This window comes from Hippocampus zosterae, chromosome 9 (assembly GCF_025434085.1).
Source record: "Hippocampus zosterae strain Florida chromosome 9, ASM2543408v3, whole genome shotgun sequence".
In the NCBI taxonomy this organism is placed as follows: domain Eukaryota; kingdom Metazoa; phylum Chordata; class Actinopteri; order Syngnathiformes; family Syngnathidae; genus Hippocampus; species Hippocampus zosterae.
Window position 1 is genome coordinate 13,448,174 of NC_067459.1, and position 24,204 is coordinate 13,472,377.

General features: G+C 42.5%; 1 protein-coding gene across 9 annotated transcripts in view; it reads left to right on the plus strand.

The window, feature by feature from the left end:
• kcnab2a (potassium voltage-gated channel subfamily A regulatory beta subunit 2a) overlaps window positions 1-24,204 on the plus strand; it is a 68,350-nt gene that overhangs the window by 35,125 nt on the left and 9,021 nt on the right. For 7 of the 9 annotated variants that reach the window (XM_052075719.1, XM_052075724.1, XM_052075720.1 and 4 more), the window contains 6 exons: window positions 19,173-19,216; window positions 20,206-20,243; window positions 20,362-20,441; window positions 23,454-23,498; window positions 23,940-23,984; window positions 24,124-24,167. In XM_052075719.1, coding sequence (XP_051931679.1) covers window positions 19,173-19,216; window positions 20,206-20,243; window positions 20,362-20,441; window positions 23,454-23,498; window positions 23,940-23,984; window positions 24,124-24,167 — 296 coding nt within the window. Of the gene's footprint in view, window positions 1-5,384; window positions 6,271-19,172; window positions 19,217-20,205; window positions 20,244-20,361; window positions 20,442-23,453; window positions 23,499-23,939; window positions 23,985-24,123; window positions 24,168-24,204 lie in introns of those variants that run through there. The other 2 variants (XM_052075717.1, XM_052075716.1) reach the window with 2 other exon arrangements.

The following is a 24,204-nucleotide window of genomic DNA, read 5'->3' on the forward strand; positions in this document are numbered from 1 at the left end:
TGTTGTGTGATTTACCAGTCGATTGACAGATTACCTTTGGTACCTCCTAACATCTCGCTCGTGCAATATCATTGAATGGTTCTGCCCAATGCCTGGGACGGATACATAACGATACATTGTTTGTTGTAAATAATATTTTTCAGACAAATAAAATTAGATTCCAATTGTCCTTGGCATTCCAAATGGCGTCTCAGGGCACCGCAACCGAAAAGTTGCTGACGGCAACTTTTCCTGTCAAGTGTCACATGAGTATCAAACGTCATTGCTTTTTAAAAATATATATATTTCGTTTTTATTAACTGCACGTCTACCATCCTGACGCCATGGGTGCTCTTTGCATCAGTCCCACTCTTGCTGTTGGAAAACTGATTCCAAGAGCCAGTGTCTATTTTTAGAGATAATGCTGCTGTTGTACCGAAGGATGACTCGTCGTGACAGGGCTCCCTCTGTGGTCAGAGTGCCTTCTAAATGCCCCGTCAATTAAAGCGACCCATCTCCCTTCGCTTGCCGCTTTGCCGCTTGCACGGAAAAAGTGTCTGTGGGAGGGGGAGGGGTTGGGCGTCGGACGGTTGCTCGTCGGAGCCGTACCTCTTCCTGCATTGCCGACATGTTCTCCAGTGGCCTCATTATGGTCCAGCAAGCGTCGTCTTGCCAAACAGAGGCCGGACATGCAGCGTAACACAAGAGAAACCAAAGCGTTTGCCATGTAATTGTGCTTTTCATATATTGGTAATAAATATTTTGCTGTACACTGCATGAACTAGGCTTTAAAAAAAAACCCAAAAGGGAGTAATGACATTTTATGCAGCCTTATCTGTCAATAGAACAGGAAATTTGACTAGATGAGATTTCTTTGAAACAGGTAAACTAGCTAGTTTCCAACAAATGTTTTAAAAATGCTGCCATTTTGTAGACCAACACCGATGGAATTATGGTTTTATTTCGTATGTTTGAATGTCCAGAAAGTATTTGGTACAATAGATACAAGACTGTGTAAGCTGTAGCTGTGATCAAATAGTGTGTGCGCGTGTGTGTGTCCATACAGTATATAGACCTTTCCCATCTCTTCCTCCTCCACACTGTGAATAAAACGGGGGCAGGGGACCTATCGGCGCTCTGCATTTGCTCACTAGTGCGATTGTGAGAGATTTTAGGATCAGTAGATTTTCAGATAATCACCAAGTACTTACAGTAAAATAACAAAATTACAATACAGGTCGGAGGAGACTGGGATTTGATCAGTATCATTTCCTATTCCTCAGCAAAATGACAATGAGTTGTGCAATGGCCTGGTGGGAATTCGGAGTCACCTGACGCACGCGTGGCTAATAAGCAACTTAACACATGTACTCTAAGTGATTATGTCAAGATCAGATTCACATGAATATTCTCGTGTCAAACCGTGAATTCGTACCATGTTTCCTGCTGCAAAAGCATCTTTATTACTCGGCGTGAAATAATTTCCCAATAGTAGTGTTGTAAAAAAGATATTTTATTAATGTGTGCGTATCGCTGCCTGGGATTTAAAAAAGCGGAAACATACATTTTATTTGAGAAGGAGGTCGGAGATGATTTTATTATTGGTGCGTCACTAGCGTTGTAGTAGTTTACATGCCTGTCTTCTGTGGAGGCATCACGGGTTCACTTCCCCCACACTCAGACTGTGTAAATGCCTCAGCTCGCTGCAACCCTGAAAAGGATAAGCGGTTTATGAAAAGAGATGGATGATAATTCATGCTATAATTTGTTGCATTCCTGGCAAACTTTGTTTTTGTTATTTGTAAATGAAAAATAGCTTGTCTATGGATTCATTTAGGTGATTGATCACTTGCCCCTCGCATGCTTGTATTGATTTGTGTATCTCCCATTGTGCTGCGGCTCAATAAATGTGCAGATTCTCCAGATGCAGATGGATCAAACAAAAAAGGGGGATGAGAAATTATTTAGTCAATCATCACTTGGGTTCAGTATACTACATCGTATGTAACAAGACCAACACCTAGAATAGCATTTCATTTAAGACACATCATCTCAGGCTGGATTTAAGCCTCAAAAATCAAGTGAAACGGTTGGCAAAATATTTATTTATTTATTTATTTGCGTTTGAGTTACACTCGGGATGTAGGTCACGGCATCATAAATGGAACTCTGGAAATGTATCGTCCCAATGTGGATGCAGCATAAACGGGCAGATCATAAATCCAATGTGTACGGACACGTTAGCCACAGCTAGTAATACTGTACGTCCGCAGCATGACTTACTCGTAACTGAGTGTTACTATCTCAGTAAATGTCAAAGGTTTTATTTATCAGAATGTGCATTCAATAAAAATAAAAAAGTGTTTATAAATGTAATTGCCTGTGTCGCTCCTGAATCCTCTTCACTGCCGAAGTTGGTGGTTATTAATTTTCGTAAAGGTCCTGAAGCCCAAGGTCACAGGTCAGTGTGACCCATTATAAGTCTAACCCCGAGGGATAAAAGCTCACGTCAGTCATGCCTTCTGTCTCTGATTGGTTGTTATACATCAAGTGTGGCGGTTTCATAAAAGTCTAATTAAAATTACAAGGTAGGGTCATATCATTTTATTAATGTACTCGTCTCAGGTCAAACTGACCGTTTTAGCTAATGTAATACGTGTTTTTTTTTTTTTGGTGTTTGTGTGTGTTATTTTTTATTTTTTAAGTGCAAACTGCTCCTGATACCGTATTTTCCGCACTAAAAGGTGCACCTAAAAGCCTTCCATTTTCTTAAAAGCTCACAGTGCGCCTTAAAATCCGATGCGTCACGTGTATGGTCTTTATGGTCATATTTTGACCCCAAAATAGCTCCTTGGTAGAGACATGCTTACAACGCAGAGTTCAAACTTAAGGCGATCGATTACGCTGTAGAACACGGAAATAGAGCAGTGGCATAAGAGTTAAATGTTAACGAGACAATGTTATAACTCGGTGTTGGTGAAGTGAATTGTGTCGCTGCTTTATGAAATACGTTTTACTGACATCTGAATGTTCTGTTGGCATTTCCTTGAATGTAGCTCCATCTAGTGGATGCATTGTAGATTGCATCTTATAATGCGGTGTGCCCAATGCATGAAACAAATTCTAACAAAACTGTGCTGTTGTTTACATCCATGTTGTCACTGCCTCCTTGTGACACTTGTGTAGGTATTAAAACTTTCATGCACACTGTAACGTGACAACACGATAAGATGTCCACTGTAGTAACCGCTGTCCTTGATTGTGTTAAAATGCAATTTGGGATTCTGACTATGCAACTTGTTCCTTGCAGTCCGTCATCATAAACACAGACATACCTGCAGAGCAAATAGAATCCAAATACAGTCATACTAAGTGGATCTTTCTTCGATTACATTGCATGACACCACTGTGTCTGTGCAGCCTTTTGCTCTTGTCCGTGGCCTATTCCCCCCCCCTCCCCCTACCTCCACAACTCATTAAAGCTCCTCCATGCCATGACTCCTGGGGCCCTAGAGCTGAGCGGAATACAATGTGGCATTACGTTTCCACTGCCATTGTGGCGACTGCGTGCCGAGCTCTGGCGCTTAACAGCCTAGGGAGTGAATGCTTTTGTTCACCGAGATGTGATGTTGGCTGTTGATGTAATCCCTCATTCAGGAGGATCTATGGCACCCCTCATCTTGCTTGAAGGTAAGTGTAATGGAACATGCCGATGAAGTGTGGCTTCTCTGCACTCTGCATACTATGTTGAGTCCAAATTTTGATTTCAATCAAATTAAAGCTTTCATATATTGGAGGCCGGGCGCCACAAAAAAAATAGTTCCAAGAATAGAGCTGTCAGTTTCCAATCGTCTGTCTGCCAGATTCCATTGATAGGTGAACTCTATAAGTGCTTCGCTTGCCACATCTGTTCCTGATGGCATCGTGTTTAATTATCCGCTTGCCACACTAGCTGCTCCACTCAGATAAGCTTGAGTATGAGATAACTGGGAGCGTGCAGCTCATGCACTCGTCAGGTTTATGAACACAAATGTATATTCACAATATGCTGGTACGGGCTGTAAAAACAGATAAATAAATAAAATAATAATAATATACTGTCATCTTAATTGAAACACAAATATATATTCACAATATGCTGGTACAGGCTGTAAACAAATAATATACTATCATCTTAATTGACTTTATTTTTAATTTTGCACTTACCTGAAAGAATTCAAGCTGTAACCCGATGAAGTTTAGGTATGTGCTACGATTGACATATACGCCAATTAGTCGCAGCTATCAGTGACTACTCGATGAGCAAAAGAGTCGTTTTGGGTGCCTTAACTGGCGTCAAGCTGCCAGTTGGTAGAATGAATTAATTGATTCATTTATTTATTTTTACTTGTCTCGAAAATGCATGCCGTGCACTATTGTTTTGGAATGTGATACACAAAATGCCTTTCCGTTGCTAGCAAATGTCATGTTACACCCAGTAAAAAGAAGAACATTAAATTAATATCAGATGTAAACTTCATTTTTAACATTCAAATGAGTTAGTTTTCAAATATTTTTAAAATTGAGCAGGAAATTCATGTTGTACTAAAATGAGTGTAATGTAGTTTTTTTTGGGGGGGGGGATACCCCACATTTCAAAACAATATTGAACATTTGAAAGAAGAAGGAGGAAAAAGAATGAACATGTCCTGACCCTCAGCCTGCTTCTCAATGACTTGTTTCCTCTCTGGCTTGTTACCACAGAGTCTTTAAGTAAATGTTATATTTGCACATGAAGCCAAGGAAATATGACAAATATGGAATTGGAAAAGCGATCAGATCATGGCTGCGTTCGCTTTATCTTTGCATTCTGATTTCACTTTGAAATATTTTAAGCCAATTTGAGTTCTGAGAACGGAGTTTGGTCCATCGGAATCATGCAGTCTATAAAAGCTTTGGTGTGGGGTTTTTCTTTCTTATTTAGTTGTATTTCTGAGCATAGTTTATCCAATTTGATACGATCTTGTCACACACCAACGGCGGTCAAACAGCGACTCATTTCTGTCCGTCACCCCCGCCGCTTTTGGCATATATTGTTACAGATAAAGTTACATAATGAATATTTTATGGGCAGCTGAACAGTCCCTCGCGAAGCAACTGATGGGGCTGACCAGGGTGAGCCTTTTCTTTGGATGGGACACGGTTTGTGTTCAAGTTCACTGCAGGGCAACGCTCTGGCACAAAAAGTGTCCGTGCAAATAATGCTGCGCCTTTTCTTTGAGGAGTTCTTGTCAACGCAACAGATTTCAATGCCTTGCATTCTCACGCTGCCTTGACTGTTTCTCCGCGTCGCGCTCTTCATATCCCTCCCACCGGTTTCCCTCCCTCCCCCTCACTCTCTCTCTTTCCTCTCCCATCTCTTGCCTATGTGCAACGTGCAGCTTCACGGTCAGCACAAGGCGGGCAGATGTAAGTTGAGTCAAGGCGACGGTGAGAGAGGTGACAATGAGGTCGGGCGGGAGAATAGATTTCCAGCAGCCGGCCCGACTGTCAAGGTGGACACGGCAGATGTGAGAATCTTCTTGTGTTGCTTCAGTGTCATCGTTTGGATTTTTTTTTTTACATCGCCATCCCTTTTTAAACAGCAGGCAGCGTGGAGGTGTAAAGCTCCAGCTTGGAGCGAAGCCTCGAAAGGAAACAACCGCACTGTAAATCTGCCCATCAGCCTCTCATGAGCATCTGATTCAAATGCCGGAAAGCGACGTACAGAGGAATCCGAGAAGACCCTCAACAAGAAAATCATTCCCTTTTCACTTTATTCATACTTTGGATACGTTTTATCCGCACTCCCGTTCTTGCGCCTGAGGAATATTGTGAGCTTGTCAGTCCATTTATCGAGAGGGAAGTGATTTCTAACACAAGCAAGGCGTGTGACACTTGCCCCAGGGACGAGGCCACCTTTTACAACCAAACACCCTCATGGAGCAAATGAGACGCACAGTCGCAGCTCAATCCTAGCTCATCCACCTGATTAAAAAAAATCAAATAAACATTGGGTATATTGGTTACCTATTTGTTATTTGGTAGTGACGAATCCAGCATGCAAGTCTCTCTGGTTTGCACGGACCACCGCGGCGGAGTGAGCCGCACCACGGAGGACCGTCTCAATCGGCAAAACGCCAACAGCCCCGGTACGGGGACACGAAGCAAATTCCGAGCTGTGGCCATGGTGGCTCGAAGTCTTGGTCAGCTCTCTGTTCAGAGTGTGCCGTCTTCCAGCGAACAAAGCATGAGGACCGGCATGAAGTATAGGTAGGGCGCGTTCGAGAAAACATTCCTTTTGTTGGACGTCCCGAATTGTCTTTCATCATTTGTCGCGTCCATCAAAACTGGGTCACTAAACAGGGTGCCGGATGAGCATTCGGGAAATGGTTCCTTGCGATCAACCCAACTATAAAAAAGTCAAATAAACTGGTCAATATAAATATTAAATCAACCCCTTTTAAACATGATTTACCTAAAAGGGTTAGTTGAATGAAGACGTATGATTTTTTCATATCACTCTATAATTGTATGTTTTTACCTATTTAAAATGACAATTAAATTGATTAAACCTAAAATAAAAATGTAATTGATTAAAGCTAACCGGTCAAGAGGGGAAAATATCATTCAAAACATCAGCGAGTAAAACTCAAAAAATGTGCACTGCTTTTTTTGTTTTGTTTTTAAATACATTGTAACCTAACCCTACTGCAATGTTGTTTACATCCGTGCTCCGCCAGCAGTGCACCATAAATACTTATTTGAGGAAGGCGCGACTCCAACGCAGGATCATTGATGCAGTTACATTAAGTTAATACTTGCATGGGGCCTCATTTGATCAAAGGATTAAAAGTACAGGTTAAAAATGATTTTAAGTACGACTTAATTTGAGTGAGCCCAAGTACCAAAATGAAACGTGTAATGCGTGTTGAAAAATCCCACCGGTTCTTAGGTGTCCAGCTTGCGCAAGTCTAGCCTAATTTGCCTTGAGAAAAGCCCCTCCAAATAGATTGGCAGCATCCCTTTTTAAGAAAAATCATGGCAAAAAGAGCGGAAAGAACCTGCGAGATGAATGAGGAGTAGAAACAAATGAATAGGACTGTTTGGAATAACGAAGGCACGTCTTACCCAACGTGCCACGGCCCACGGAAGAAAATTGTCTATAGTTAGCTGAAGGACGACGAGCAAGTGATTTGGATCGGCATATTTCAAGCTGGCGACACATTAACGTCTTAGCTAGCGCCTTCTTTACCTCTACACACGGTATCCTTCATAAGCTTTGAGATCGTGTTCGTATGTACGGTATAATCTTAATGCCAGAGTTGCACCGAGGCAACGGGTCAGTCATCTCTTTGAACAAAGTTAAGTCACACTTTGATTCAGTGTACGTATGCCACATGCTCGTGCCTGCGCGGAAGCACTTGTTTGCTATTTCGGCACGTTTTCTTTGTTGATTTCACAAAATATGCTTCCGTGCTCCAAAATTCGTCTGACTTTTAATTATAGAAGGGGTCGGGGTTTGCTTCCTGATTTTTATTTATTTATTTTTTCTGTCGCAAACATTTTTTGAAAAACTTTTCCATTGCTATTGATTGCGTCTATCACGATCCAAATTGATCTTGAATTTTCATCCAATCCTAGAAATGTTCTTCCACTAGTTGAATCATATAACGCAAGTCTTGGTTTCCTGTGAATAAATTAGCTGTGCCTTTTACGAAATGATCCCTGATTTCACACTAGTACAATTAGATGATCATCATTATTTCAGTAAGCAGTACATCATTTTCATGACTTTTTTTTGGGGGGGTGTTGTTAAAATGGACGCCTTTGCTGAAGTTAGGAAAAACTGGACGAGATTATGCTCTACAAATGTACCTAATGAGGTTGCTCTATATACTGGAAAATCTATGGCAACTCTTTCTTTTATTTTGTCTCATGTAGAGTATTCCTCTTAATGTTTTTTTTACAGCATGCCATGCATTTTAATTGTAACGAAATGTTTAATTGGCTCTTGTCAATAGGATGTGCATTAGTCATCCTCCGCAGCCTTGCTGAATACTCATCACACTCCTTTGCATCTGATGCGCTCTAGGCAGCGATGCCACAATGGCGCAATCTAATTATTCAAGTTAATGATATTGAATGAGTAGAACCGCATCTGCCCTTGAGGGTGCTGTGCGCTGTTTCTGCTGTTTTGCTTTCACGCTTTTGTCCAAAGTACACAGCGTGCTGCGTGCTTGCGCGCCGGGATCGGAGTGAATGCGGCGCAGCCTTGTGTAGGCACCTCAAGGTTGCCAGCTCGCTGTGGGTGCAGCGCAATGCTCATAAGAATGAAAGAGCTCGAATGGAGAAATTGAAAGGCGAGCGTAGGCATGAAGAGTCATCTGTGGTCTTTATTCGCCAATTCATCTCGGGAGTTGTCGTTCTCTTGGCCGTCCATTCCTGGTTTATTCTCAAACAGAGAAGACGGTAGTGGGTCCCTGCATATTTCCCATCATGCATTTTTTGTATTGACAGATTTGGGGTTTTTTTGGGGCGGGGGTGAACTTATCCTTCATTCTTCACTGAAACCCACCTATTTGCTGTATATGTGTTCAGGCCAAAACCATGTCACATATTAAATTATGCCAAGGAACGACGGCAGAATCTGACTTTTCGTATACCAACCTTTTTTGTAGTCATCCTTTTTCACTTAATTTTTTTTTTCCAGCAACATTATTTCCAGTTTTTCGACCGCCGCCGAGAGGCGTCTTGGTCGGAATGTAGATCTGACTTTTGACAGGATGCGCCACCCCCAACTTGCCCACGTATTGCCGGGCATACAGGGATTGTTGTCAAATAAATGCTTGCATTGTACAATACACCTTGAGTCTGTTGAATATGCCCAGAAATGCAGCCAACTTTTCAATGTGTGGCAGCAAAAATGTCATCTAGTCACACAAGCGCGAATGCTTCTTTTAATGATTTTATCCATACTTGGGGGGTGTGGGGGGGGCAAAAATCAGCAAAGGTGTGTGTCAGACTGTGCACACAAGGCATCTTAAATCCTTCCTGTATAAAAATAAATCTATAAGTATCCCATTCTGGATGTGTACTTTGCCACATAAACGAATTCCCTTTGAGCTATCCTCCCATTGACTGAGACGCTCATGACCCGCTACGCATTTTGGCATCGGAGACTGCACGCTTGTCATCTTGTGTTTCATGTTGAATTATTGATACTATTATATTTTTTAAAAATGATATACATGTGGATGGTCTGGTCGCCAACTGTCAAGCTATGACTAATTTAAAACACGATTTCTTGTGTGTGTTGTGGGCTGATCACTTGTGCTATGTAACAGGCTGATGCTTGTTATTGAGTATTTGTACTGTCGAATTGTAATTCACTCAACTCAACCTTTGTGGTTCAAACGGATAGGGTCATAACAGGAACATTATATTGAACATTGACATCTCGGGTGTTCGGCGAGACTCTCGGAGCATTCAAATACAGTACAACATTTTAAACTCAGAAAAAAAGGTTCCTCAATGCAATAAACATTGATGGCTACAAAAATGTAAATGTGGGTTTTCTGTTAATCTACAAAAGTTGACATATGAAGTAGAATGTTGTGGGTGACATCCCTTTGCTCTTTTTACTTCATTACAATCAATGATCCATCTAGTCTCTTAGGTTACGATTAAAAAAAAAGTTTTTATCTATTGTGTGAAATGCACCCAAGTTTTCGATAGCTCTAAACTGGCACTGACAAAGCTGCATGAATATCGAATAAAGCAGGAAATTAACGGCGTTACGAATGCCGTTATACTTGAATGGCTTTATACGCAACCCTGGTGGTTGGGATGTCAAACGTTAAATATGTTAAAGATGGCATGCTGGCCAAAGACTTAAACAATGAACAACACATTTTTTGGTGGCCATTTGTCAAATCCTCCACATAAATAGACATTGTGTGTAAAACGTGATATAGTTTCCTTGTTGAATTGTTCGAAAATGTTTCAGATTTTTACAAATGTATTTTTAATATTATCTGAAGTATTCCAATTAGTGTCCTACGAGTATTCTGTTGAACTAATACAAATAAAACACATTTGAAGTTGTGTAGATCTCCGCTATGCCAGGCTATTATTTCTTTTTTTTTTAAAGTTTTTTTCTTTTAAAGTTATCTAAAATAATTGACCTGTTTTGTCATCCGCTGCTTGTTGCAAACAAACAATCTTGACATCATCTACAGTGCGACCAATAAGACAACTATACAATACATTAACAAATACGGTCACGCCGTACCATCCGAAAAAAAGGATGCGACCAAATCCTATGCCGAGTCAAAAAGTTGGTAGCGGCGGTTCCCGTGGACCCCTGTGACAGACAGATCCAAGTGTTTGCCATTCGAAAAAGAGTGTGAGAAACTTGATAGAATTCAAGAAGCATAGCAAAGTCCCAAAATAGCTTCCGCCTGCTCCCACCTCCACGTTTTCCATAAGCCATCAAGAATCTTCAATCAAGGAAAAAGTGCTGTTTTTATGCACTTTATTAGTCATTTATATTTATTTTACACTGTTTGCTTAGGGTTAGAGTGCTGTAAAACTCTATTTATTTATCATGAAAATAATGTTTCATATTCTGTCTGTAAAGGATTATTCGGATTCACGTTATTTTCCATGGGAAATTCTTTCCATGCAATTTGGTGTTTCCAGACTTTCGGAAAATGCATTCATCATGTAAACAACTTTACACTGGTACTTGTGGCATCATGGGAAAGACTCAACAGACCTTTTTGGACGGACGTCGGTTACTGGCGGGTTTTTGCTATTTCTGGCACGGCTCGGTCCCAAAGAATAGTGGTGGTTCACCGTACACTTTTGCACACTAATCCAAACGGTATAATAGCTGTGTGACATTCAAATGTGCCTGATTTGCATAAGGTCCTCTCCGTGGCTTCTTCAGCATGGCAGCCTCGAGCGGCCTGGTCGTGACTATTAGGCTGCATTTATGGGCGAGAGCGCAGGCTGGCTCGCAAAAGGACGTCCCCTGCAGGGTTGACGAGGGAAAATATCAACCTGAATGTCTTCTTACTCAGGCTCCAAGGCGACGTAGCTTCTCCCCATAGACAGAAGCATTTAGTAACGTGACTCTGGCTCTTGTTGATGTCCGGACCGCATTTCTCCTGCGGAACTAAATAGGTGCCTTCAAGTCCGGGCTAAATTAATAATGCACACAAAAGCTTTATGATTCGCGTATGGAAAGCAGTCCTGCCAAGGTGATGGAAAAATGCCTGTGAAATTGGCCAGGCCTTCACGTGATGCTGCTGTGATTTGACGCAACGCTCTCAACTCCTGTCCTAGTCTGTCAAACCTTTTTGAAAACATGACATACTTGTACAAGAGCATCTCTCGAACAAGTCGAGAGGTGGCAACAGCACCTGCTTCACATTCATCTATGTCACTGCTCGTGTTTTTTTTTAACTCAACCAAGATCTCAACCGCAGTTGATTATAATTTTTTTTTTTTTTACATTGTCAAATAGTTTTACATAACCCCTGATTTCTGTTTTCAAATGTAGGGAGTAAAAGTAAACAAATGTACTGAAAAACAAATATACTGTACATGTATAGATACTTAAAAAAGCTACTTTAGTGGCGTAAGAAAGTATTTGTACTTCCCACTGCTGCTGAAAATATTTGAATAAAACCTGAGGCAGACCTGAATATTTTCCATCAAAACACAATATTCCTTTTTAGCTACAGGGGGCATTTAAATTAGACTCTTAGCTCTTGCATCTCACTTGCTGCATATGCGAATGCATACACGCAACTCATTTAGAGTGGTGCTGAAGGGCACATTTAGAACAGAATGATCCCATCAGAGCAGGATTTTAGAGGGGGGTGTCTTTGTCGGGAAACCACGCAATGCACATTTTTCCACTCAGTCACTATTCTCAACATACACGTCAAGCCATCCAGCAATCCTCCCTGGACTGTTCATGAGGCAGTCGCAAGGCACATGCAGCCATTCAAATTGGACAAAGGAGGAGAATTTGGAGTCATTGAACCCACCAAGCGTGTTTTTGACATGCACGCGGAAGCTGGCGTATCAGGGGGGAAAAAAAAACATCACCAAGCACGCCATGAACATTGCAAACTCCATACAAGAAAGCCTAAACCGAGATTCCAATCCAGACTCTCTTGACTGCATGCTTGACATGCCAACCACTTGGCCACTGTACCGCCTCCCATCAGACAAGGCAAATCTTATTTTAGATATAGACAGCTGCATGCATGCATTTTTGAGGACATTACAAAGGAACCAGAAGTAGAGTCGAATTAAATATCCGAATGGCACAAATAAGGCCACAATGAGCCACTGACCCACTTGTTGAGAATCAGCGCTCAAATGCGCTTGTCATCCAAAAGCCTATTTGCGCACGCAGTGTTTAATGACAATTATAGTTACGAGAGAAAACGTCTCCACCGGTTACTGTCAACACTTGACTGCAGACACGTTCTGAGGCTCATTATCTTGAGCGGCACACGCGACAAATGTTCTGTCATTGTTGCCGCAACTTTGCCGTTTTTGAGTGTGTAACATGGCTTCATGCATTTATAGGAGTTTGAAGCAGTACATTTTGAGTGAAATGTAAAACGGGGCTCATGGTTTGCACGCGTGGCTCAGATTTGTGAGCTTCTGTGTTCACATTTCTTCTTCAGTCCACTTTTCATGTAGGCCCTGTGCTTTTGGAATACATACGTCAATTGATCATTTGGCTGAAAGTGATTGTTTTCAGAATATACCTGCTATACCAGAATATACCAGAATGTACCTGCTATGTAAACAGGACCAAGTTGCCAGTGAATCATAAGTACAGAGCTGATAGTGTCACGTGCCGTATGCCAGCACTTTATAACAACAACAAAAAAAAAATCACACCTCTTAGTAACCTAACAGCTGAAAAAAATTGAAGGTGCTACTCTATTATTATCTTCTGTTGCTGAGAATGACTGCTTACACAAAGGCAGCGTGGTGGCGACGAAAAGCTTGTGGGTGTGTGATTTTTGGGCATGATGAGTGCGGGTGCATGCTGGGACATTTTTCCACGTCATCGAGGCTTTCCGCCTGCACTCCCACTGCTGAACGATCAGGCCACGCTGATGAAAATAGGCCCTGACTCTTCCATCCACGGTGCTCATTTCAAGCCCCCCCCCCCGCTCCCCCCATCTTAAAATGTGCGCAACGCACTCTTCACCATCTGTTTGCTCTGGGCATGTGAAATGACATAGTTGTGTGTAAACGAGTTTTACATACATGGTTTCGTTCTTGTAAGAGTATGATCAGCACGGAATCTTTTTATTTCACTCTAGTTTCCTCAAATCATGGACCCCACTGTTGTCTTTCAAACGCTGAAGAAAATAAATTCCTTTCCCCGAATAGGCACTTCATTTATTTTTTTTTGCACCCTTGCATGAGCCAAAACAGACAATAAAACGTTCACATCTGAGTCCATTTGAACATCCCCGCTAACCAAAACAGCAGCACCAGCCCAACTCGGGAACGACCTCCAAGCGGTGTGCCTGGGCGTGCCTTCGAGCTACGAACAGTTCCCAGTCTACAGCTGACAACTGGGTCTGCAGGTACCCGGGTCGCTGCGGCTTTAGGAGCCGCTTTGGGGCCCAGTTGGAGGTTGCTCGACAACAACAGCAGCACCAAAGTACATAAAGCGTGTCAAGAACAAAAACAGGGAGTGTTAGGACTTCAGATCACTTGATCATACACATACGGACATATAAGATCCTGCAACACAAGATAGAATAAATATCTTCTAAATTCAATACATCAGAGCAGAGCGTTAGCAGTCCTGCCCAATTTGAATGATCAAAAAAGTTTCGCTTAACATGTATTGTTTATCATTATTTCAAAAATTTTGTTCAGTGGAATACCTCCCCCCAGACCCCCCCACACACACACTTTAGCAGATGAGTAAATAAATGACCACAACTGACACGAGGATGCCTGCATGTGACTGAAACGAGTAGCAGCGAATGAAATGGCAAACCGAGACAGCTGTTCATTCTTTGCCTCACTGTTTAATCGCCGCACGTGCATGTGTTGATTGTTTTCTTAAACGCACTACAAATAGCCTCAGTATTTATTAACGCTTCTGTTCCAGAGCCAATAAGGAGGCAAACTGTTTCTCCCATTAGTATTACGAGAAAGAAAAAAAAAAAACAATCAATTTTCACTGCTTCACTTTCTTGAGAGGTTCTCTCATTTATTCAATAACAGTACGACGCGCAACTGCCAATGTGGAGTATGACTGGCTAACTCGTATTTGCAAAGAACGTTGAAATTTCGGCTCAATGTTAAAAACAGCATTCCCCCCCATTCCCCCCATAAAGCGACTGGGTATTGACTTGCACCTGCGGAATTGTAAAAAAAAAAAAAAAAAAATTGCATTCAGCCTACATTATACCAACGCGCTTGAAAATTACGGTAAAAGTAGTCATTGACTATTCGTCATTTTTATGGTTTTATTTTAATGTCTGCAGTATAGGGATTTGCATTTGGCTTTTTTTGTTTTTTTTTTGCTATCATGTTTTTAACTTTTAGTCTACCGGTACATTTTATCAATACGGCCGAATGTACTTTATACAATTACATTTGAATGTGTACTGTATCAACATGTACCACGGGTAAGTCTAAACTAACACACGATTAACTGAAGGGCTTACTCCGACCCTCACTCCCCTCACAAACAGACACGGGGTGCAGCTGCAGAACAAACACTCCTGGCTGCTGGCGAACTTTTTCATGATTTTAAACATAAAAAAATAAATTGCAGGGGGTTTGGGGGGCTGAAGAGGGGCGAGACAGATTTCTGACAGGGGTGTAGCACGCGCTAGCCCTGGTGTTGCACCGTCATGGGGCCGAGAGAAAGGATAGAGGCCTTCACCATAATGTTGTTCAACTACGTTTTGACCAGTACCTTGATAAACTACCGGTAGAATGTAGTTAGCTCCCGCTAAGATAGGCTGCTGTAATTTTATTACTATAATTAATCGAAATAAATCCAGGGTCAGATCCCCCCTCCCCCCTCCCATGAACTCCATGTGTTCCTTTATACCAGCTGAATTGAATTGTTTTGTATTACGTAAACTGAAATGGAGGAAGAAGTGCCCGACACCAGCACAAGAGCTGCTGGCATTCTGCGTTGTTGTGTTGACGCCACGTCCGAGGCTGTATTAATAGCTGTGCTCCTGTGAAAATCTCAAAACACGTTCCACCCTATGGCTTTGTTTGCTCATTCATCAATCTGTCCTGTCATCTCTCCTGACTTTAGATGCTTGTCATTTTTGAACATGCGCAATTTGAAATGATAAAAATAAACGCATGTGGGGTGAACATTCGCTGGCCTGGAATCTCCCACGATGCTGCTGTCCACTGTCAAGCTAGCGTGGCTACCACTAGCTGCTAATCGAGTGCCTTCGAAGGAGCGGGGGTGTTTTGGGCACAATGATATGTCAATAGCTGCGAATAGGGTCTTCCTGCGAATAGTTTTTAGATTCGACAGAATAAAATGTTTGACCGTGTGATTGCTGAACCACCAATAGGTGACGCTTCATCATAGTACACTACACAGTGTCCATTTTGCTGCTGCGGCGGCCCTGAATCTCCTCTGGGATGCTGTTTGTCACCTGAGGGTGGTCAAAGTAATTACAGGAGACCCTTGTGGTTTGTCAGCAAGTCGTCATGCTTCCTGAACAGTCCATTTCCTGATCACTGGCTTTTCTCCTCAGTGCTGTCGGTGTCCTTTTTACCGGCCAGGCTTGTCTGCTTCTTTATTGAAGAGGCGCGAAAACCTTACTGTTGTGATTCTTTTCTGCTGAGGCTCAACATGACCCTGAACCCTGTTCTGCTGGCGTGAGGGCTACACCGGAGGGTCTTTTCAAAGTTGCCCAACACAATTATCGAATATGATGATGCGCTGACAAAGGAACAAGCCTGGTTTTGTCTGACAAGTGTCATACTCTGACAAGTGGGTGCTTGAAAAGGCTGGATTTTTAATATTGCTTTGTCAAGGCTCGGAAACGATCCTTCAGGCTGGATTTACATTGTCCAAGTGCCCAATTTGCGATTTCATGCCAATTAACGTTGATGTCTTTGTGCATCTTCAAGTGGCAGAAATCCAATATGGCTGTGTTTATACTGACAGAAAACAGAAAGCAATGAAGCAACAGAAACATAATAAATACGGTCAATATAACAAACACTCCACTAAAGCTTTCTTAACACACTGAAGTTTAATGAATAAACTATCTGAAACAATAAACAAACATCCCAGTCCATAATCTCAAACATGCTGCAAAAACAATTACGGCCCCGGTTCACTTTGATTTTGAGTGCACCATCCTCGGGGGGGTGGGGGGGTGTTCCACATTGAAATAAAAGGAAGCTAATTAAAGATTAGCCACGCTTTGCCAGAGGGGATCGTATTAACCTTGTCACTGCGTGCAGCACAAAGGTTCGCCGTCCCCCCCGGATGCTTTTGTCCCTCATCTTTGGATTAACCCTGTCAGCTACTAAATGTGACGTCGTCAGATAAGATAACCAAGCAGGAATTTTATACTTTTTTTTTGTGGAGGCAATGGAAAATCCACAGTATGCATATTGCATTTCTGGATTTGTTGAAGCAGTTGACCTGAGCCTTCAGTAGAGACTGAAGAGACCCAATGCATTCCTCAAGAGTTGCGTTATAATGTGGCAGTTTTACTAAATAATACACTAAAACATAATGCAACAATGTGTGGCATTATGAAAGCAAGAAACATATTTAGGCCTTTAATTTTTCATTCATTCATTTTCCCACTCGCTTTGTCCTCACAAGAGTCGCAGGGGGTGCTGGAGCCTATCCCAGCCATCTTTGGGCAGTTGGCGGGGGACACCCTGAACCGGTTGCCAGCCAATCGCAAGACATACAGAGATGAACAACCATCCACGCTCACACTTAATATAATATAAATCTAATGATAAATCAGAACTAAGTTGATAAATAGAGAAAGGTATTGAAATATCCATTATGAATACAAGAGAAAATTGACACAAGAGTGCCAGGGTGTGGATGTATATAATCCCGATACAAACCAAGTTGTAAAAATATCACGGTTAAGGGTAAAGTATGAGCCTTAATGGAGACTTCTTCTTACTTTTTTCTTTTCTGATTGATATAAAAATGATTTAGTAGATATAAATGCATAACGGTGTAGGACTAGATAAGTTTTTTACTTCATCCTAATCCCTTGAACATAATAACTGTGTTGAATGAAGACTGATTTCTTTCTTTTTACTTTTTTATCTACCTTATTTTCTGTCAAACTATTACTGTATATGTTTTATGTTCAATAAACAAACAAACAAACACTCACACTTAGGGACAATTTCGCGTGTTCAATCAGCCTGCCATGCATATTTTTGGAATGTGGGAGGAAACCGGAGTACCCGGAGAAAACCCACGTAGGCCCGCGGAGAACATGCAAACTCCACACAGGGAGGCCGGAGCTGGAATTGAACCCGGTACCTCTGCACTGTGAAGTCGACGTGCTAACCACTTGGTCCACTCGGCCGCCCTATTTAGGCCCTTTATCTTCTTCCAAATAACTCTAAACCTCTACTTCAAAATATCATTTGGAGCAGTTCGCACATTGAGATTTATTGACGAACATGACAAAGACATAAACACTTTAAATAAAACCCATTATACTGGCCAGAAATGCTGATTAGTCATGGAGAAAGTCCATCTCCTTTCTTTGCTTTTGCCTGCAAGCTTGCCGCCGCGCTCATACATGCTGCTCTGGAAGTGCTGAATATATCTTTTTCCTGGTTGAAACAAGTCATCCAGCAAGAGTGTTGCCGACCTATCCTCCCAACATCCAGCTTTTCTTGAGGCAGCTCACAAGGACGACAATTCCCCAGTGAAAGCTTGCCCATGTTTGGCTGTGCTTGCGTAGAAACAGCCTACCAGGAAGTAACATTGAGCCTTGAGGCCTTTTCACCTGGTTGGTCTATTTCCGTTTGGCACTCTGAAATCACTCTGTCAACCTTTGTCCAATTGGATATACACGTCTTCTGATGTCATTGCAACGTCACTCTCGGGTCGAACATTTTTCAATTCAAGGGCGTGCCACGTCGCGCCATACAGTATGCGCGCCTTGACGTGGCATTCCTCGCAGCACATACACAATGAACATGTTAAGATAAGATATCCTTTATTCATCCCACAATGGGGAAATTTACAATTTATTTACAAAAAATAATGTTCCTGGATTGCTTACGACTTAGCTCACAACACTACAATAACAAGGTCAGCGCTTGACCCGATGTCTTGTGTTGTGCCCCCTACTGGTGGAAATAAACACGACGCTGAATTTTTGGCTCGGCCCTCACCGGCATGAGGGAGCAAAGGACCGTTCATCGCAGCTCTTTGCTTTTATTTCCTTCTGCCATCTTACCATGGCTTGATAAAACTCTCCAAAGCATTGTGGTCTGTCTCCCAATTCTACTACTGTTTCGCCACTGCTGTATTTCCACACAAGCTCTGTTCCAAAAGATATACAGTAGTAGCTTTCCTCCCCCACAATCATTTCTTTCGACTCCTGCACATGTTACATCATCCCCGACGAAATTTTGTCATCCCCCCCCAACCCCCGCCCCACTTTTGACTGCTTAGCTTTGAGGAAAAGGCTGACCAGAGGCAGCACACGTCATTGTTTGATCATGTCTCGGGTCTTATCGATTGAAACGATGCCTCAAATCACCCTTCATTGGTGATATTGTATTGCGCTGACTCGCAAACGTAACCTTGTAAAGCACATGCGTGTAAGGAGGCACGAAGCTGTCGTTGTCACGAGAGTACTTTAGCTCCGGGGAGCTCGCCAAGCTTCCACATGAATGTTTCGCCGAGCCAACCAGATGAGTGAATTTTGCGGTGTGTCAAATTTGCCTTCCGATCCGTGCCTGGACTTCTGCGACCGCAATCTAAGAACGGCCCATCACAGTAGGCCGACTGCTACGTTTCATAATCGAGGCTTTGAACTCAAATGCACCGGATTGGCAAAAGAATCCATTATTGTAATCTTAGTGCAGCATTAACATCAGCGCTCTGTGTTGTGTCTTGACAGAAACCTCGGCAAGTCGGGTCTGCGCGTGTCCTGCCTTGGATTAGGTAAGAGCCAAACTTGCGAGAGAGCGGTTGCCGTGACCTGGATGCATTGTGCAACCGAGTTATGGCGGGAACTCGGAGTCCCTTCTCATCAAGTGGCTACAAAAGATGGTTATTATTTGGAGAACTCCAGTGGCAAGATGTAAAAAGGACTCAAGGGGATAGAAATGGGCTGAAATAATGCAATTTCTTCATAAGGAGTACTGAGCCTGCTTAAAACGAATCATTTTGAACGAATATTATGATGTCAGAAGTTAATCAGTTATCAAAGCAAATGTCCAAACCACATATGTAGACACTTTGCACATATTCATGATATTTCATCATTGGATTGCAAAAATGATGATTTCCATCATACCTCATCGTGGTTAGCACATCTGCATCACCGTTACTAGCATTGAGGATCAAGTCTTGTTTGTATGTTCTTACGTCTTTGTATGAGGTTTTTTTTTTTTAAAGAGTATTCATACATTGCAGCCTTATTCCGCTTCGACTGTTTCAAACGCAACATAACCTCGATTTGTTGAATTCAGCGGTTGCCAAATGCTGAACTCAAAATTAGGTCATATCACAAAATCATGTCCGCCCGTTACGAGCGCACAGTACGCGCGTACAGATCTCAACCACTTGTTAAATTGGTTCACGTTATGATCGCGGAGTCCGCGGCACTGATTTGACTGCACAGATAAGGATTTGTAATCGTAACTATTGAACAGGTTCAGCAGTTAGGATTGTTACCCTGACTTGAAAAGAGAGTGGGGAAAAAGTAACTCTGAACAAACCCCTCTCCACCAGATCATCGCCCAGGATGATCTTGTGCTGACTCGGAAGGGGGAAATGTTGACATTCGACCCAAATATTGGTGTGCCTTGTCTGCTTAACCCTTTCAGGCACAGCGATTACTACAGTGGACATCTTATCATGATATCAGGTTACAGTGTGCACGAAAAGGGTTCACTTTCTGCTTCCTTGCTCTGTTACTCTCTGTACAGGAACATGGGTGACGTTCGGCGGGCAAATTACGGATGAGGTGAGGGCCTTCGTTTACGTGTCAAACGAAGGACGCTTGTTAGTGTTTGTGGCGTCGGTGATCTTTCATCCCTCTGCTCCCTCTCTGGCTTTCCTTGCCCCTTTTGCTTTCTCAACAGATGGCAGAGCAGCTGATGACTCTGGCGTATGAAAATGGCATCAATCTGTTTGACACGGCCGAGGTCTACGCTGCGGGGAAGTGAGTGTGCGCCTTTGCCTCTTTTCTAAAGCCGCCGCCACGTGACTGATTCAGTCGGCGAGGCCATAATACAGCCCGGTCGAAAAGCGGCCATGATCTCAGTGATTCACCCGAGTAGGATCTTCTTACCATGCTGTTGGGTTCCCCCCCCCCAGCCCCCTCCTGTAACTCTCCATGATGGAGTAGTCCCCTGTGTCAATACAAACACATGAGAGGCGCAGCTGCAGAGGCTTAGAGAAAGGAAGCAAAAAGTGCAGAAAGCGAAAGTCAGTTGACATAAATGCAAGTTGGTTTGTTTATCCCGCAGTACGAGACTACAAATAAAGTCCCACTGTTGTTGTCAACTGTTTTTAGGAGAACACAATGGGGTTTAGAAATGATCAAAGACTTGGAGGTGACCTCCATTTTTGCACCGTTTTTGTTACAGTGTTATGATTAAAAAGCCGTAATCTCAATTTAATATCGACCCCTTGTTTTCCCTCTTGTGGATTAATCTGGTTGTAACTCGGCTGCTTTGATGTAATCTGAAGGATTAACTCTTCCAAATGGAGTTTCCCCCACCACTTTATGTGTGTTTTTTTTTAGATTCTTTCTTGTTCGAGTCCAGAAAGAAAGTCTTGTTTTCATGCGCCATGTCATTGTTAACCCCCATAAAACAAGCCCTCGTTTTTACACCACCAAAACACAACGACACGTTCTGTGCGAGGCACGTGCAAATGTCTGCCATACAGCTGAGAATGTGGTGTTGCACAGGTGTTAATCCTGACAGCTTCCACTCGCGAAAGCCGCATGGAGGCGATTATGTTGCACACATGACACACACACACGCGCGCGCGGCAACGACGGAGTGGAAAAAGAGCTTTGACTTGCGGCATGTGTTTGTTATGCCGTAATTTCAACGGCGGTTTTGGATGTTGTCTTCATATTTTTTTCGCACGGCTGAAAATAGCATAACAGCGTGAGTTGTGTTTCTCCAAAATGGGAATTAATACAAATAATCACATAAATAATAAACACTCGCTCGCTCAGCTCACTGGGGCTGCCGTTATCAGGAAGCCCATGTGGCACTCTTTTTTTTCTTTTTTCTTTTTTTTAATTACCTTCAGATGCGTCATAATTTGCCTGATATTGTGTGCGGAGCCAGTCACAAATTGGCAGTGTGATTGCAGACAAGTGTGAAAGCAATAACATATTATAAATTCATAGATACGGCATTTTCTTTCCCCTCTGTTTTTCTCTGGCAAGTCATAAGATGTCATGTGAATGGAAACCTAATTAATGGCGGGATGAAAAAAGATTATGAGCTCATGTTTTTGGGTCCCCACAAATAAACAATTTCAGGGAAGGAGCACGTGGTTGCATCGCGTGGGTGCCAGCAGAGGCATGCGCGTCTCTGCCTGCACGCACACACACACGCACACAATTTGTGCTTGCGCTAGCGCGTTGTGACAGTGAAGCATCTAGCATATTGTCTCTGTTCACAGCCACTACCACAACACTCTACGGCACCGCACGTAAAGACACGAATGCTGTGCTACTTCCGATTGTCATGAAGAAACAAATGCGAATATGATGACTGTGTGCGTGTCTTGTTACACGAGTGCATCCAATTAGTGTCTAACTCCAGTGAAAATGCAAAAGTGCAACACAAGCTGCTGTAGGATGCTGGTCGTCTGATTTGTTTGAATTTTGAACTCATTTTTCCCGAAAAAGTCATGGAAATACATTAAGACATTATTAACTGTTCTAGCACTTAAAAAAAAATTGCATTCTTAACGGGCATACAAGTGTAAAAATAAGTTAGCCACTGTTGACAGTAAAACTCCAAAAAATACTCAAGTGTACTCAAGACGAATGACAGTGGTGGGAATTGTCGAGTGTAAAATAATTCACCTCTGTAAAACAACGTTTTATTACAAAAAGGCTAATTTCTTGATGTTCACTGAGCTGATTTCTCAAGGTACTAAGGTTGAGTGAATTTTGTAGCCAGTGCCTTTTTTCCAACTAGAAGCGAAAAACCCCTTCACATTTTTGTCCAATTCCCAACAGTCTAACCTCCGCTTTTTAGTTTCTGCTGGACTCCAATTCAGCTTATCACAAATGATTATTGGAGTTCTTAACATCCAGTGGGTATAAAAAGTCCACACTATTTAAATGCCAGGTTTTTGTGATACCACAAAAATGAGAGAAATCTCAATCATTTCCGAAAGTGCTACACTGTTGTTTGAAGTGAGAGTGCACACACACACACACACACACACACACACACACACACACACACACACACACACAAATGACATATTTGGAGTGCTCTCCGAATGTTGAAAATTTCACTCCTTCAGCACCCATGTGGCTGCTAATGAGTGAAACGGCTTGCGCTCCGCAGCACAGCTGGAAGCTGGCGGCTCTTTGACACACATAAGTCACGTCAACATCCATTTTCAACACCACTTATCCTGAACAGGGTCGCGGGGAGTTGCTGGAGCCTCTCCCAGTTGACTTCCGGTGAAATCATGCCAAAATTTAATCGATAATTTTCTTCTATTGAGTTTTGCCAATTTGACCGTGTTGAATGAACAGCAGGCAAAATAGCTGAATGATATTGATTAAACAAAAAAATATAATACTAGTGGTCATTTGGTGTTAATTAAATACGCCTGAAATGTCAAAGTTAAACACACAAACACGCACAAAAACCCACAATTTGTTCCCCCTCACAAAAATCCACTGAAAGTGCCTTTATGTAACGATTTCTCTTTGTGTTGTTGACTTTTATCCACCAGATGGCACTACTTTTTCTTTTTGCAAGAGTGGCTAGCTATTTAAATATGAATAATTGTGTTTTGTTGAAGTTGGATAAAGGTGTGAACAAAAATGACCCCTTTCAATAATAAATAAATACTCCTTCATTATCATCCTTGAAAATTATTTTCATTTTATTGGGGATAACGACAGCTGATACTTTTAGATCTTCTTAAGTATTGAATCGCGCTGTCTTTGTGTGCCTGGCAGGGCTGAGGTGGTGCTGGGGAACATCATAAAAAAGAAAGGCTGGAGGTAGGAGACGCACTTCAATGTTGTTGTTTTTTTCCTGTTCTCATTTCCGTCACACCAGCCTATCTCTGATCTTGTCATCTAAGATCACACATATTGGGAAGAGTGTGAACTGGAACCAAAAGGTAGGACGAGGAAAGATCCAATGTGTCATGTCGGCACGGCCGCGTGCCTCCTTTGAAAAAGAGCCGCCTTGCAAGGGCCCTGTCTTCTATTTGGTCCGCCTAGGCTTGGCTCCACTACAGCTTTGTCAATTTATACACGCCTCCACCTCTCATTCATGTGTGCTGGCTGAGTTCCGGCACTGTGGGTGCATGTGACACTCAAAGGATGAGGTAGAACCGAGCGGGACTTTTGGTCCGTCTTCAACGATCGCCCACTCGCGCGGAGCAGGCTGTAACCTTTGGTGATGTAACACAAGCGCTTTCATTCTCCGCTTTGCAGACGCTCCAGTCTTGTGATCACAACAAAGATCTTTTGGGGAGGAAAGTAAGTTGAGAGAGCATCTTTAGTTTGTCACCGATGCTCCTGATAGTGGGGGAATGTCTCATTCACGTTGTTGTCTTTCACTGTTGGATCACATTTCGTGATCCTGGATGACACCATGGTTGTGTATCTCTCTGTGCAGAGCCGAAACTGAAAGAGGTTTATCTCGGAAACATATTATAGAAGGTGAGTGCTGACTTCTAATATACAGGGTTTCCTCAGT